The 17391-nt window shown below is 43.7% G+C and overlaps 1 protein-coding gene across 3 annotated transcripts in view; it reads right to left on the reverse strand.

Annotated features, from left to right (window-relative positions):
* Positions 1 to 1946: 1946 nt before the first annotated feature.
* Positions 1947 to 17391, reverse strand: part of LOC108935267 (calmodulin-regulated spectrin-associated protein 1-B-like) — a 38474-nt gene continuing 23029 nt past the window's right edge. For 2 of the 3 annotated variants that reach the window (XM_018753758.2, XM_029252792.1), the window contains exons 6-19: positions 16738 to 16770; positions 15012 to 15153; positions 14723 to 14862; positions 14298 to 14394; positions 13840 to 13972; positions 12569 to 12660; positions 11546 to 11630; positions 8875 to 11305; positions 8340 to 8476; positions 7731 to 7939; positions 7044 to 7146; positions 5873 to 5988; positions 4721 to 4839; positions 1947 to 4465 (exon numbers count right to left, since the gene is read on the reverse strand). In XM_018753758.2, coding sequence (XP_018609274.2) covers positions 4169 to 4465; positions 4721 to 4839; positions 5873 to 5988; positions 7044 to 7146; positions 7731 to 7939; positions 8340 to 8476; positions 8875 to 11305; positions 11546 to 11630; positions 12569 to 12660; positions 13840 to 13972; positions 14298 to 14394; positions 14723 to 14862; positions 15012 to 15153; positions 16738 to 16770 — 4134 coding nt within the window. In that variant the 3' untranslated portion in view covers positions 1947 to 4168. The remainder of the gene's footprint in view (positions 4466 to 4720; positions 4840 to 5872; positions 5989 to 7043; positions 7147 to 7730; positions 7940 to 8339; positions 8477 to 8874; positions 11306 to 11545; positions 11631 to 12568; positions 12661 to 13839; positions 13973 to 14297; positions 14395 to 14722; positions 14863 to 15011; positions 15154 to 16737; positions 16771 to 17391) is intronic. The other variant, XM_018753767.2, reaches the window with a different exon arrangement.

The following is a 17391-nucleotide window of genomic DNA, read 5'->3' on the forward strand; positions in this document are numbered from 1 at the left end:
AAAGTACTCCTTTTGGTACCCTTGGTCGCGTTCTTCCAGGACAATCAAATATCGGGGACATGCATTCAAGTACAAGAATGGGCTCTGCTGTGCTGGCTACACACACTTTTTCAGAATTTAAAAAAAAACTTTGAAAGTCCATATTTTTTCATTTCCATTATAGTTTAAAAAGAAAAAAAGTCTAAATGTCGTAATTACACTATTCCTGTAAAACTTCCCCAAAATGGCAGCGGTTCTTGTATATCACAGCTTACAAGAACAAAGACATCTCACATTGTTCATAGTAAAAAAACCATTTTGTGGTCAAAACAGAAGTTTTCCTACATGTGGCATAAAAAATCAAGTATCTTTGTTCTTCAATGGGAAAATCAACTTATTGACACAACAGAGCAATGACAACCATGTAAGTTTTTGTGACTGTTTGATAGCACTATGTTCTTACCATGTCCCTAATTTTCTCATTCCAGTGAGAGCTTTACTGGAGTCAAAGGCATAGATCCAAAGGCACTGTCATTGTCTGTGATTCCTCACCATAAGGAAGTTGTGTCTATTTAGATGCAGTTTTCTGGATAAAACTACCAGGAGAATTTTACAATACCCTAAATTTTCTGTTCACAAATTGTCAGTCTTTGAAGATTTACCAATTGCAGATAACTTTAATCACTATATCTGCATTTGCCATTTTGCAATGTATGGTGAACAGTTTTAAAAGTACAAAAGATCAACTTGAAATTGTACTTTACTACTAAGATATCACAACTAAGTATAGTACTGGAAGGCACCTATTATCTTGGATACCTAACCCTTGTGTACTGAAAGGCCATTGCTTTCAACATGCCAAGTGTTTGTCATTTTTTTCCACTACTTTTGCTTTACTTGCCATTCATTTATTCATGTTCACTGACCACTTCACCAAAGTGGTACCAGAGATGCAGAGGCAATCCCAGGAAGCTAAAAGGCAGGGTGTACCCAAGAACGGGATGGCAGTGTATCTCAGGGCACACAAACATGGCACTTTTACTGACGCACACCATGGGCAATTTAGAAACACCAATTCACCTTGCTGGTAATGGGTTAACAAATGGCCTCAGAACAATGCATACTGTAGAGCATACAAAGGGAGTTTCCAGACTGTATAAATGTATTTAAAAAGCACCTTTAGTTGTTTTGTTTCAACATATGAATTGCTGTAAGAGTAAAAGCAACAAGTTTTAAAAGGCTGCACAATGTTTTAAGCTGAAATGGAATACAATTGAACAGTTTTGTTTGAAGGCACAAATGAACCAATCTTATTAGGGCTTAAAGAAAATGTTGCTTTTAGTCTTTACGACATCTATGCAATGCTGACACTGGGGTATGCAACAACAGAAACAAACCAAATAAATTAAATACCCAATATGTGTGTGTATATATAAAATATGATATATATACATATATACACACAGACACATGTTTCACTACCTGTCCCTGAACCCAAAAAAAAAAAAAAGCCAACCTTACATTCCAGCAGTCCAGTTAAACACATACATAAGTTGACAAAGGCCCATGAAATGGCTAATGTAATAGAAGAAACTGTCTTTATTATATTAAAGACATCCTCATCAAACTGTAACAATGGGCAGAAGCATGTATTTGAAAACATGGTACAAAGAGATTAGTCCAGAGGGAAGATCGGATCTGACGAGGAACAATTTCCTTCCAAGTGGGTTTTGAACTTGAAAGCCATGATGCCATAACCGAGTTGCTAAGCACAATAAAGCACCAACTGTAGCAACACCAGCCTGCAGATGAAGTACAAGAGCAAGCAAGCAGGTTTGTTACACTGCTAAACAAGTCATCCATCTCCATGATTTTTTTTTTTTTTTTTTTTAAAAATACAAATTCTAATGTGATTGTCACAGTTTGAATTTGTAACTTTGTACTTAACAGTTACCATTTTGACTCACACACACACACACACTCTATGGGCTCTCCCAGGATGGCTTGGAGTCTCTTAAACAAAGCTTACTTTATCCTCTGGTGGGGCTTCCAGAAAAAGAGTGATTGACAAGCCCACCATACAGACACACATAGCTGCTGAGCTTAATTTGGTGAAGACCCATCAACTTTTGTGACACTTAAGGATTTTTACGGGAGTATTTTGTTTGGTCGACTTTGGTTCATATAGGCCTTTCCGCTAGCAAGAAAAATAACTGATTTTTCCTTTCTCCTCAAACAAGAAACGCATTTATTAAAACACCTAGGGGAGGGGAAAAAAAAAAAAAAAAAATCTAATAAAGAAGCTTTTTAAAAGAATATTTTACTGCACAGTATATCAGTCCACTGTTAAGATGCTGATCACAGTGGGTTTAATTTACATCAAAGGTGATACAGAACATACTTTAAGTAGTGTATTTGTTTTTCAGGGCTTATATTGCATATTATTGAGTTACAGTTGAGAACAGAGTAAAATGGACTTGTCAATCACATTTACTGGAAACTTGCATGTCTTATTTTCAACTGCTCATTTTACCGTGAAAATAAAAATTACTAAGATGACCACTCTGTTGTGTAAAACAATGAAATCAGAAGTGAGTGATGTAGAAAATGGAGGAACTGAATATGAGGGGAAAGATAAAGGATGGATTCAATGATTTTGCTTGTAATGTTTATTAAATTTCAGTGCTTCTCTTTAAAATAAATATATGGTATTATAATATTAAAGAAACAGCACAAGCATGAAAAGCATGGTAATGAAATAAATCCTAATGTGATCAATATTAACCTTCAGTCAACATAAACCATACGTTATGTACAAAACTGCTATTGAGAACATATGTACAAAATTCAGCAAATCATATTGTCAAGTATTCTAAAGCATTCCTTAGTCTGTCTGGGAAATACGAGAGTACAGCAGTAGCAACGGCAGACGTTCAGCTTGCCCTGATTCAGAGTTGGCTCTCGAGCTGGTTTGGTGCCTTGTCTCTCTGCAGTGGAGGTATCTCTCAGTTTAGAGCAGTGTGGACTCCAGTGTTTAAAGAGCCTCAGATTGCATTGTTTTTCAGTTAAAATTGGGAGTAGTCATGGAAATACAAGTGAATGCTGGACTGTGAGGCATAACAGAGAAGACGTGTCTCAGTGCTTGTCTTCATTTTAGTGTTTGCATTTGTGAGTTAATCAGATGACGACCCAAAGTGTGTTAGCCATTGGGAATATATTAAATACTGTCACCCAGTAGAATCAAGTAACACACTCCTCCTAAAAGAGCATGGTGCTCACAAAAATGAAAGTTTAAAATTTAAAAAAAGAAAAAAAAAGCCCAACGCTGGTTATGGTTACATTGCATGATGATAGTAAAAACATGACTGAGTACACCTTCTGACAGGACATTTGTGCCAACTGCAGGAAACATGGTAAACTGTAACAGATTTATGTTATGAACACATCTGCTTTGTCTTCAAACCACATACAAAAAAAACCACAATCTAATGGTTTTACTCATCCCTTTTGTACCTAAATCAAGTCTAAAAGGAGAACTTATTAAAAATCCTCTCAAAGCTGTTAAGTGAAAGAGCTGAATAAACAAACAAACAACAGTACCGTGACGCCTAACTGCCTGCATGATGCGGCCTGACTCTTCTCAGTAAAACAGCTAAGAGTTTTGAGCAGCATGTATTTTTAGTTTTGGGAGGACATCGGACAGGACCAGATGTGACAATTTGCAGCATGTGAGATTACGGGAGTAAAAGATATTGTGTCTTGCTGAGAAGAGATGCTGACAGATCTCTGAGGTGGCGGACAGAGTGGCACTTGTCCCCCCCGAGTCATTTGCCTCTACTGCACGCCAGGTCTAAGTGACCACCAAAATAAGAAAAAAAAGTAACCAACTGAATAGGGAAGGGGGTGAACCCCACATGCAGAGGCCTGTCTATGTTTGGGGAGAATGAAATAAATAAAATAAATAAAAATAAATAAATGATACCCCACTCCCCTGAACAGCTCACATTAAGATCCAGATCGCATGTTAAGCCTGGTGACAAACCATATCCATGGGACTTGATTGTTCTCAGGATTCTTAGCCAGTGGCCCATGCTTGTGTCACAGCTGGTCTCTTATGTTCCCTACCACTGAAGTGTGCGACTTCTCCTGGATGTCAACGCAGCCTGTCCGGGGGGAAATGGTCCCAAGCTCACTTCCCACTCTTCCTGGGTGCCGCAGGCCTCTTCACCTGCCACAGATGGTTGTGGATAGTGAGCGCGTCCACACTGACCGACACAGTTTTGGCCGGGATGACTGTGAACTGCTTGCGGTCCGAGCTGTACTTATAGAGCTTGTCGATCATTTTCTTGCTGATGCTCTTGGGCCCAGTGCCAGTAAGCTTGTGGATCTCTTCCGTATCAGGGAAGAACGAATAGAGGGCCCTGAACTGGCAGCCGCCATCTCTGAAGAGGATCATCAGGTGGTTCGACTCGCACTTCTCCAGTTCCTGCACCCAAGAAATTATTTTCCTTAAATCATGAATTATACTTTAATCTTTCAAATGTGATCACAGATCACTCAATTCTTGACTCAACCAGTGAAGCGTCTGTCCTAAACAGAGAACAAAACAGTTTAATACTCCGAACACTACAAACAATACAGGAAAATACCAACCAATAGAGGTGTACATTTATTGTTAAAGCAGAACCGTTTAGCCCATTAAAGAAAAGGAGTAAAGAGAAAACGTGAGCGTTCTACACACCTCCAAGATGGAATTCTTCTGTGGTTCATTGACTTTCCCAGCCAAGCAGCAGTGGGCAATGGCATTGTGAATTATTGGCTTGTTTGATTTAGCACTGGGCTCTTTGAAGAGTTTTGGACCTGCAGGAAAAAATAAGTGATTGCCTGAATTACATCAATGAACACTGGGGCAGCAGTTTTATCGCATTAACATGGCTAAACTAAAACCCAATACATAAAGTGAAAAATCCCTCCCACCCCCAAAAAGTTTATCCGAATAGTGTCCAAAACACGACATTCTCAGAGGACCAGTTTGGTTTATAGCTCATTTTGAGGAAAACTGGTCAATTAAAAAGTAATGTGGGAATTATCCCAAAGCAGTTAACTCCAGATAACTGCCCTTGGTTTTCTAAGTATGGTCTAAAAGCAGGATAATAAAAGGAAAAAACATATAATGCACTACTGCATTGCTTTCAGAGATGTCACTTTGGAGAAAAGCATCTGCTAATAAACATAAATGGAAATTTATATGTCTGATATTGTGCTGATATCATGGGTCGATATACAGTTATATAGGTGTTTTTGTGTTCTAGTGAAATTTAGCACGTGGCAAAATTCGTGGGTTTTGGGTAGGCTGGGAACACATTATTTCCCGCCATTCAAAATAATGAGAAATAAAATTTCCGTATCAGAAACTGAATTCATCAAGACTATCACAAGGTGTACTTCAAAGCCGCAATGTGGTGTTAAAATGTACCGTAGGCAAGGTCAGCTGACAGTGAACACTAAATTGCTTGCACTGTCCACCTGCAATGATGCCAAGATGTGGCTAAAGAAACTGCCAACTCTTTCCATACTTACTTTTGTCCAATAATCGTTTAAAGTACCTGTAATCAAAATGTATTCCCTGACAGAAGTGAATGAAATGGAATGATTTTTGCAATCTAGCTATGTACTCTCGTGACATTTAATCGCTTACTCCAAAGCCACAATTTGATTTAACTAGTCAAAATCATCTATTCATAAAATCATGCGTATTACTTGTGTCAGGTGTTTCTGTGGATGGCAACAAATGCCTATGAGAAAGGTGCCTTACTGATCTTAAATAAGATCCCTAAACTTGAGCTCATCAGGCACAGAAAGAAACAGAACGGCAGATTCTGACATGACTCACCGCTGTACTCTGCTACAGATGTTATAGAGGAGGCTGTGGATGCATTCTCCCAGTCCCGCTCTGTGTTCCGGCTGGCATTGCGGCTCAGCACTGGGAAGGACTCAACGGACTCACCCCTGTCATCACACATATGGGGACAACGCGAGTTAGGTTTGTCTGCTAACTGGTACCAACATATGGGATTCTGTGGAACAGAGAACTTCATCCCTGGTGCTCCCAATCTGCAGGGCATCTTTCTTACTTAATCACTATGACTCAAACCACATTAAACAACGTGTGAGCTGAGAAGGTGTCACTTTTCATTTCCATCAACAAATTAATACCAATCAAGTGAAATGTACAGTATTCTAGTGGTGAAAATACAACAGCATCCCAGATGCTATTTTCACTTAAAGGACCACAAAAAAAATCATTTTGGTTAATCAAGGACTGCCGAGTTCTGACCTCTTACAGAAATGTACCAGTAAAGAGTAAACTCTTAAATCAAATAATTTGTCTGCATTTGGATTTTAAGAGCTACACTGGAATAGTTACAACCTATAAACTGCAAGGAACAAGAGAAGACCTAGGCTATAAAAGAAATACCTACCTCACTGTTTCACAACATTAATACCCATTATCCATCTGGTGAAGATTACATTAGCTTCAGACTAACAGTTCTCAGTTTTCTGTAAATTGCTTCAGCTCTATGGACTGTTTTCAATATATAAACCATGGGCAGCACAGTATTTTATGGGTTAAAATCTGCCTCAGCCTGAATTTGTGTGTTGTCCGTGTCTGTGTAGCTTTCCTCCGGGTGCTCCGGTTTCTTCCCATAGTCCAAAGACATGTGAATCAGTAACTCTAAACTGCCCACAGCGTTTGGCTGTGTGTGTGAGTGAGAGATTTCCCTGTGATGGGTTGGCATCCCATCCAGAGTGTACCCTGCCTTGCTCCCTATGCTTCCAGGATAGGCTCCAGACCACTGCAACCCTGTATTGGACAAGTAAAGGACGAAAATGGAAATATATAAACCTGTATGACATATAACGCTCTTTAAACATTTCTGTGGTTGGAGTAAAAATCTGTACACAATATAACCCACTGTGCTCATTGTCTGTTGGCGCATGCTCTTTGGTCTGTAAACTGTTAAACGTTCATACACACTTAAGCAGCACAGAGAGAAGCTCACCGCTGGGACCCTGTCCCCCCAGAGTGGATGCTCTCTGCCTCAGTGGTGGCTGCAGAGGCCAAGGACAGACTGGAGCCAGACTGGGCACTGCTCAAGTTGTCAGCTGGAAAATCCAGTGCTAAAATTAACAGCATGAAACTGCCACAGCATACAGCATTTCAAACAATGTAAGAAAAGGAAAAAGACCAGTCATCAATAACAAGAATACAAAGTTATTCCAACATCATACACACAAAAGGTAGATCTTTGAAAGTCATGAAAATGTGGCAAGGTGTCCCCGCACTGAAGCGCCACCACATTCCCACTGATGTTAGTCTGATCAGCCTCCCTGAATGCTGATGTCATAGCACAGCATCATAGAAAAACAACAAAACTCAGACCCTTAGAACATTTCCCGAAATTCAACATGTCAGTTTTACAGACTTACACTACCAGAGAGAAGTTTGAGTACACTGGGGAAATACACATATGGGAAGAATTGGACCCAAGAGTGAAAGCAAAGAACCACAGGTGTCCCACATCTCTGGGAACTCCTGCATAATAGCTAGAACAGTGACACACCTGTTAACTGAATGCCTTTTGATGGATGAAAAAGCTCTTTTCCAGCAAGTGTATGAGGAGAAAAAAGCTGACTTGTACAATACAGTACTTGGAAGAAGTTACAAAGTACTGGTGGAAGACACTTACGAGTAGAGGAACATTTGGAATGTGTGTCACTGCTGGACTCTGCCCGGTGGACTGACTTGGGTCTCTGTTTCTTGGGCTTGGTCTTGGGTTTAGAGAGACCCTGCTCCTCAATCATCTCCTGCTGCTTTCTCCTCAGGTACTCCTGCTTAATGAGCTCCCGTCGTGCCTTCTCCTCCTCTTTTCTGATCCGGTCCTCCTCTGCCTTGCGTCTAAAAGAACCCAGAGATGCTTATCAATGCAATTGATTTTAATTAACAACCAAAAGCTGGATCATCTGGACATTCTGGAATTTCTTACAGCATTACGTGATCACACCTGTGATATATTATAGCCCTTTGTCATTGTACTGTATTATGTTGATGTACTGGCAATCGCTATGTTGCCATGTTCCAGTCCCACCCTTTTCTACTGTTAATCATTTAAAAAGGCAAAACCTTGTTTACATTAGTGATTTGCACAGCATAAAACTGTATAATTTATCCAATTTGTACAGCTGATAGTTTTCTGAAGAATTGCGCTGTATACAAAACCAGATCTTCCATTAGGCCTTGACCACTACACTACAGGCTCTGACAATATCCAGGTTTAGTTGGGCTGCAGATGGAGTACCTGGCCTCGTCCCTTTTTAGCTCTGACTCCACCTCCAGCTGCTGCTTTCGGAGGCGTGCCTCCTCAGCCTTTCGTTGCTGCTTCAAGAGGAACGCTGCGCGCTTCTTTGCCAGCTCATCCTCGGCCTTCTGCTCGTCCTGTACAAGCAAACACGCCTGTTTCTGGTTTCCTCCCACAGTTAAAGATGTGTTTCAGGTGTATTGGGGAATTAAAACTACCTGCAATGTGTGAATGTCTACATTTATTACATTCACATTCAATCGTTTAGCAGATGTTTTTCTCCAAAGCAACCTACATCTCAGTCTGTGTTACACATAGTTTAGTGTACTGTATCTAGCACTGTAAGTCACCTTGGACAAAGGAGTCCGCTAAATACTAGATAACTATTGTACGTCACTTTGGGAAAAGCCTCTAATAAATTTAATATTATTAATCTAAATACAATGGTTTGAGCAGTGCTCGGTCACATTGAATGTGTGAAATTTAGTGTGATCTTGAACAACCTCAGCATAGCACAGACACAAACTCACTGTACCTTGAAAAAGAAACCCAAAACAGACTTCTGTTCTCCATCAGTTGCATCGGCTGTTATGTCCTGAATATCAGAGCCACCCTCCTCCGATGGATCCTTTAGATCGGACAGATCCACCTCAATGAGGTGGGCCTTGCTTTTGGACACCTCCTCACACGACATGTTTTCCTTTGATGAGCTCTCTGAAGTATTTAGCTCCTTCGGGGTGCTGGAAACATACTCCTCAAGACTGGGCTCTTGTGTGATACTGCTCGTTTCCTTGGGGACAACAGTCCGTTGGTTAGCTTCATCATGAAGCCGGAAGGTGGTACTGCGAAAGTTGCCTCTCTCCAGGGTGCTAACTGCCTCTGCAGGAGGGACACTCTGAGAGCTACTGTCCTCTGTATCACCCTTGGGGATCCGGCCCCCAGGGAACTGCCTCAGGTGTGGGAGGGTCTCCACACTCTGCGTAGGGGTGATGACCCGTGACACTGGCTTCCCATTCTCCTTGGACAGTTTGAGGTCAATGGGCTTTGACCGGGGCCCCCGGCTGGAACTCAGTTTTGGGGGCCTGCGCACCACAGAGGAGCCCGACGTGGAGATTGGCTCCACAAAATGTACAGCAGGGCGGATCTTGGGCTCGGGGCCATTATTCTTTCCATTGGCAAAGGGGCTGGCAGAGACAGAGTCAGGGGCAGACACTGGGGAGGGAGAATGGGGGGCACTGGGTGGGGACTGGATGTTCTGTTTCATTAGCAGGTCCTGCTGCAAAGACAGCTGCATCATCTGCTGTTGGATGGCATTGATAGCCTCGTTGAGCATCTCAATGGAGCGGTTACACTCGTTGAGGTCTGGCTCTGGTGCACCATCATCCAGTAGCAGAGCACCATTTGCCTTGTTGTCCATTTCTAGGGAGCAGGGGGATGGTGGAGAGTCCATGTTCCACCGCACAGCAGCCTTACCCTCCTGCCCCTCCCTGTCTTTGGCTCTACCTCTCAAGGCATCTACGCAAGAGTCATCCTTGGACGATGACTCCTTCTCTCCATTAAGCTTTTGTTCTTCCTTAGAGTAGTGATCTGATTTTAAGGGCTGGGGGAGTGTGTCGCTCTTGCCTTTCTTAACAATGTTCAGAAAGGCAGCCTTCCCCAGCTTAAGCCTCTGCCTGGCAGACAGTGATTCCATCTTCTTCTTCTGCATCTCTATGGCACGCCGCTTCTCTTCCAATTGCATGTGGAGCTGCACCAACTCTGAGGCCAACACACTTGCACCATCTTTACCTGCCAGAGTGGGACTCTGCTCCCGCCGCATCCTCCATGTGGTGAGGGACAGTGGGCAGCTCTCTGAGCCATCTGGTGTGGTCTTCTGGGAGCTACTAGTACTAGACCGTCCATCATGGGTGCCGGCCTTTTGCAGCTTGCGCTCAGCAAAGCTGGTCATGCGTACACTGCCACTAGCCACACTGCTGGCCTGTGATGTAGTACTAAGACAGGGGCTAGAGCGGCCACTCCCCCCATCCTTGTCCTCATGTTCCCTCACCTTCATGTCTTCCTGGAGCTTTAGTGATTCCTCCCCCTCACCCAAGGCCTTCTGCCATGCTGGGGTCAGCTCCGGGTCTTGCTCCTCCTCATCCATGTCTGCTACCTCGGAGTCAGAGTCCTTGCTGACCTCCCAGGCCAGGGAAGCAGTGGAGAAGGGACTGCTCCTTACATGGCCTGCTAGGGGTACTTTGTCACTGGAGTCAGAGGTGTGCAGGAAGAATCCGCAGGACTGCTCCCGAGATGCAGAATCCACGCTGCTGGTGACCTCTGTTGTAAAGGCACCATCGGAACCACCCTCTGCAGGCAGCTCTACGGATTCCGTTGCTGGGACGAACTCTGTACTGCTGATGGGTGTGAAGGTCCGGTTCAGGTCACGGCTGGGGCCAGCTGAACAGACTTTCTTCCTGGTGAAGAGCATAGGCCCTTCACCAGCTCTCCTTGTGGAGCTTCGTGACCTCCCTTCTCCACACTCCTCCTCTTTGTTTGGGTTTACAGACTTCTCCTTTGCCGGTTTCAAAAGTGCAGGCATCAGTGGTTCTAAGTAAAAGCTATCGGCCTGGGGCTCGGCAGGAACTTCCTCTTGCCTCCGCCGGGGAGACCGGGACCTTGCAGCCTTTAGAGACATGCTTTGAAGGTCAGGGTCCTCCCGCCCAGGGCCTTTCTCAGATCTGATGATGGCTACCAGCTCCTCCTCTTCCTCCTCATCCCTAGGGCTAGCACGGCCTAGCGGGCCCTGGCCATTGGGCCTGCGGGGGCCCACGTGAACGAAGGTTCCTCCGGACTGGTGACTTGGAGTGACATTGATTACATTTGAAGCCAGGCTGTCCTTGCTGATGGAGCGAGCCAAGCTGATACTGTCACCTGAGGCCATGTCAGCATCACTGTCCGTGGCGTAAGGAGTGGGCTGGGACATCGGCCTGGGGGGAACCAATAGAGCAAAGCATCAGAGGCTTATTCACTTCACACCTTAGAAGATCCACTGTTACCACTGCATACTTGACTGGAAGATGCAAGTATCATAAACCTGGACAGATTTGTATGGAAATTAAACAATTTCTATGAAGAAAGAATAAATAAATAAATAAAAAAGGAAAAAAACTGGTATAATGTCAATAATCAGATATTACTTTAGAAAAAGGTAAAGTAACAAGGTCCACCTTTGCTTCTTGTCTGGCCAGGCTAGCAGAGCACCCTTGGGATGGCCATCCACTCGGGTCAGGGAGTTGGAGCGGTTTCGATACCCTATGTAAAAGCACAGGAAGAATTTTTTGAAACACGGATAAATCTTTAGCCAATCATCATGTATAACACTTATTTCCTAGAACTCTGTCCATACACTCATTCATTTTCAGAAACAGCGCATGTCTAGTACAGGGCCGTTGTGGTTCAGAGCCAATACTGGGGAATATAAAAGCATAAAGTGGTGTACACCCTACATAGGAAGCCAGGCCACTGAAGCACAATTACAAAAACTCACATTAAGGGCAATTTAGAGTCACCAGTTCAGCTGCAACACCTCTTTGGACTATGGAATGAAACCGGAGAACCCGGAAGAAACCCCCATCTACACAGAGCGAATGGATATGAACTCTGAACGCAGAGTCCTAAAGGTATGAGGGCCCAGCATTACTTGCTGTACCTCCAAATATTACCCACCTTTGTCAAAGAGTTGTTGTAAAACCTTCATAATTCCTGTCAGGATGAGTTTGTAAAATTTTTATCCATGTGTCTTAAAAAAAGCCACTTGAGGATAACATAGAAACATTAGGTCCCATAGACACCATGCTTGCTGTGAAATTATTTAAAAACCTATTAAGAGCTGTTGAAATTTAAAACACAGAACTGCTGAGTTCCAACAACCAAAACATACTAGCCTGATGTGATTCTTGGATGTGTATAATGTACAGGTGGTCCCCGGATTAATGATGGGGGTTATGTTCTGCAAAACCCATCATAAGTCAAAAATATCATAAGTCGAAAATGCATTTAATACACACCTATATATTTCAAAATTTGAAGTACAGTTTCTAGTGAATGTCCATCACCAGCTCACCATTGTAAAGTCAAAGGAAAATGTAAGTCAAACCATTGTAAATCAGGGAACACCTGTATTTAGCTCTCTCTTTTTTTTTTTCCCTGGCCCCTGGAGGGCAGCACTGACTGCAGGCCTCTATTCTTACCGGAAGCTTCTTCTCCTTGTAAGGACTTCTGTTGTCTCTGTCTCAGGGGAAGCAGTGGATGGGAAGCACCTAGGGCGGGACTCCCTTTATTGCTGGAAAAGAAATCAGACAGCCTATCTGAAAATGTGACCAAAAAAAAATCTTCAGCCTGGAATCAGACTGTTGGTACAAGGTCATTAAAAGACATCTTACTACATTCTCAGCATTCAGACCAAAAGCAGAGGTTGAGCGTATCTTTATGCTGTCAGCTGAATAACCGCCCTTTATCACCTTCATGTGATGTGATGCCATCAGAAGGGCCAGGCTTGAGATGGAATTCCCTACCCAGTCTGCACCATAATGTCCCCAGATATCCCTCCAAGAAAGACATATCTTATAATGCAGGCAATCAAATAACATGCAGAATCAAGTGGACAAGAAAGAGCAAAATTATACAGAGCCAAACTGCATGAGACTTGTGAGGTCTGCTCACAACACATACATATATACAGACTAATATTCTAATATTTTGTCCCCGCAACAGGAGCCATCATGGTATTTTCCACAGAGTCTTGGTGTAACTGACAACAACATTTTGGCAGTGTTACGTTATGTGACTTGATAACCAGAAGCAAATGCGCACGCACACTACTGGATAATCCTGTCAGATGACAACAGGCATGTTTTTCCTTCAAACTAAATCAATCCAATTACAGGGAAACAACTAAGGGTCAAAGAGCTGTACAAATCACTGCCACAGCTATATGGAAACAAAGGGGATTCTGAAAATGAAGCATGGCTACAAAAAACGAAAATGGCTCATTAGTTGAATTGTAAATACCAAAGTAAACTCAAATCCTCCTTCATACTCATGAGTACATTTCCGCAGAAGGAAGCATCAGCACCAAGTGTACTTGGATCATTAGGTTTTACTTCTCAGCATAATAAATTAAGGCTACAGTCCAGGTGAAAGCAAAGGACTAATTTTTAAAAAAAAAAAAGTCAAGACTTTAAAAACCATAAATGCAGCATAAATCCAACTTCTGCTAAATTTATGATAGCATGCGTGGCAAAGGAAGAAGAAAACACAGTCAACATGTAGCTATGAAGTAAATATTTTAAAATGTATAGATGTTACTTCATAAACACGATTTATATATTTTTTTTGTTGTGCTTAGGCTAATGCACATGCCAAAGAAAACAGCAACGCTATATACATAAGCGCCACCGAACACACATAGGACAGAAAGAGGTGGACATTGAGTGTATCACACTTCAGACAGGCCTGTTACCTGTTACAAATGTCTGGGCTCTGCACACTTGCCATGGTGTCGCCTGAGCCAGGTGTGACCAGAAAGCTGCGCTTGGTGGCATTGGAGATTGGTACTGTAGGACGAGCACTCTTGGCCTGCACCATGGCTCTTGCTGTGTGAGTGAGGAGAAGAGATATTCTAGTCCAACTTCAAAAATTCTACACTGCATTTTTGTTTGACTCTGGGTGTGACAAACATACACAATGAAAACATGCCTGAATACTGAATACATTAAAACAACCTTTCATTGCAAAGCCAAAGCAGAAATGATCCTTCTCAGGTAACTTGGTAGGCAACCAAAGTCATGAAAGCAACAACAGACAATCTTGCTTGCAATTCAATTTGAACACCCTGAAACTGAAGTACAGAGCAAGGGAAATGATACTGACACCTGTGGAAGGCCAGGCTGAATCACAGCAAACGCGATAATGCCTCACCGTCTTTGATTTCTTGCAAGTCCCTGGGCTGCACAAAATCAGGCCTGACGACCTCGAACCACCAGAACAGCTCCGCGATGAAGACCATGACATTTTGCTGAAACAAGAGTTTTGAGGATGGAAGGCACGGGCAGTGGTTAGCATTTACATTTAATCATTTAGTAGACACTTTTCTCCAAAGCAACGAACGAAAGTGTGGAGACCAAAAGCAGCAGTGTGGAGACTAAAAGTGTACACGCACATAAGCCTGTAAGACAGTTCCCTGGCACCCGTAAGCAAGGCACTAAGCCTGGGTGGCAGTCAAAACACCAGCTGTGAGCACAGGAAGCACTATACTATATATAAACGTACCAAGGTTCCTCTGGTTAGGAGAACTAGCCAATAACAAAGCAGACTGAGGAAATGGAAGCTGTGAAGAGCCTGACCTTGAGTACAAGTGGAGCATACAGCATGTCCTCGATGGTCAGGTAAAAGCCCTTGTTAAGGTACTCATTTGCAAACTCCTTCAAGAGCTGGATGTTGTACAGGCTGTCAGCAATTGAGGTCACCTCCTTCAAGCAGATATCTGATAGAAACAGAGATCATCTTCCTTGACACTGTGACCCAAGAAACATTTGTTTTAAAATTAAGGAAGAGTGACACCCTATATTATGTAAAGTCGTATTTAATTTTACATTCTCTACACAGAAATATAAAACACACAGGTATCCCTACCATCTAGCTTCATGTGGTCAGGGCAGTAATAATGGACCACAGCCAGCAGGGCAGCACCGTCACACACATCCTTCATCAGATCTTCTAACAGAGGGAAGTAGGGCAGCTGCCTGCCGGAGAGGTGGTCCCTGCGGTACCGCACCTGAGTGTAGGAATGGACACAGATCAGACAGACCAGGGTGGACAGGGCTTTACAGCATTCCACTGAAGCTGGCAGGACACCACCATTCATCTGGCACGGTCTCAGAGTGACACAGCTTACACCAGTAACACCCTTTGTCTCCAAGGGTTGTCATGTTTGCTATTCCAGCCCCCCCTCTCCCCTTAAAGATGGCAATCTGCCCATGCAGCAGGCCTGTGTGTCATCTCTGCCTCTCAGGCCTTGGATGAACCAGCTAAGCCCTGAGTGAGCAGGGTGACAAGTTCTGATGAGCGCTGAAAAAGATGAGCTGACAGTACATAGACATACCAGTGAACACAGAGGCCCAGAGTGTACTGTGCAAACAAATCAGCGAGCACCAGAAACTCATCCAAATAAATAGCAGACAAGCACTGCCTGCGTACGGGCAACAGTTAGTGCGTCGGCCTCATTTGCGTTCCAGTCACTCGGCTCTCTTTTTGGTGTGAGTGCGCATGTTTTCAATCCACACAACCATGGTTGTGAATACCAATTAGGTTTGGCGCCAACCTGCAGAGCCCAAATGCTGCAAAACATCAGAATAGGAGCATTTGCTGGCCAAGCCATTTCCATCTACTGCGGCCATGCAGAAAGGCTTCAGTGCTGGAACACTACAGGAAGCCTTGGGTTCTGAGTGACATGTGACAAACAGAGGCAGTAACACATGACCTGTTGCTTGACTTGGGGAATCGGTACGACAAAAGTGGAAAGGAGCACATCACATCTACTGAACAATTACCACTAACAACTATAGCTGTGGCATGAAGATCTAGTCTTTTCTATGGTTCAGCAGACGAAACCTACAGCAGAGGAAGCAGCAGTGGGAGGCGGATGACTGAGTTTAGCAAAGGACTACAGTGGCAGGATAGCATGAAGAGAGGAGCTACTGAGACAGAGGAGCATCGAAGGACCAGAGGGCAGTAGGACTACGAGGATGACTGGCGCAGGACTAAAAGGCCGTAATGAAGGTGTACCGTACCACGCGGGAGAACTCGGCCGGCTCCAGCATGCAGTGGGCCAGTGCGTGCATGAAATCAGGCTGACGAAACAAACAGGGTCCAGACACAGACAGAGAGGGGTGCTGTCAATCACTTTGGCACAGACAAAATAAGGCCAAAGATAAACCGAAGAGATTACACTGCAGGCGCAGGTTGCCTGTGCAGGGTTGTAGGGCTCAGGTACCACATGCTGGACTGGGTGTGGCATGATCAGTGCATAAACTATGCAGCTGCTCTCCCTCTACCATGACAGGGCTGGGTGGGGGCACAGATTTGTAATTCCTGGAGAAGGGGGGGGGGGGGGGAGGAAAAAAAAAAAAAAAGTGGCAGCTGTTCCGCAGCTGAACTTCCTGCCTTCTGATCCAGCTCCTTGCTTGCCTTACTCCCACCATGCTACACTCACCAGTGACAGGGGGAGTGAGTGGAGGCACTGGTTGACTGCAGCTCACACAGTATTGAGCTATGGCTGCAGGCACGCATGGACACACAGTGGGAGCACAGAGGGAATGCCTTCATACAGGAAGAAAGGAAGAGCTCAAAGTCAACTTACAGGTACTAGCTTCCAATACCATTTGGAGGGAGACTATCCAAGTAGCAGGGTAGGAGTTTTAGGAGGAGACAACACAGGAAGAGCAGCAAAGAGGTCAAAAAGGTCAGATGCAAACAAATGGGATCAGATCCATTTCCGGGTTAGTGCACAGGTCAACAGTTGAAAACAAAATGGACATATATCAGCAGATGAATCATCTGAAAGGGTAATCTGGGTCCAAGGTGGATTCTATAGGGATCGTAGGATATCCGAGACATGCAGTTAAGAGAGATAATACGAGCATACATTAGCACATCAGAGAAGTAAAGGTTTGCATGCCAACGTGGGCGTGTAAGGAGGAAGACTGGTCAAAAGCATGACTGGCCTGTAACATTCACTCATCGTTTCCTTGAGAGGAGCCATTAAACAGGAACACTGAACCACATTACATTAGCTACTTAATGCTAAGATTTTTTTACATACATTTTCTAAGTCTAAAACACAATTATGGAGCAAGTAATACCCTTCAACGTATATGAGGACATAAGAGGTGATATAGATCAAGAGGGACATAGGCTCAAGCAGGATCCTTTTCAGCCATGGTATAAAGATCAGGAGGGTGTCTTCACCCATCACACACCAGACAGGATCAGATTGTACACATAGCTCAGCCTA

Source organism: Scleropages formosus, chromosome 6 (assembly GCF_900964775.1).
Source record: "Scleropages formosus chromosome 6, fSclFor1.1, whole genome shotgun sequence".
Lineage (NCBI taxonomy): Eukaryota > Metazoa > Chordata > Actinopteri > Osteoglossiformes > Osteoglossidae > Scleropages > Scleropages formosus.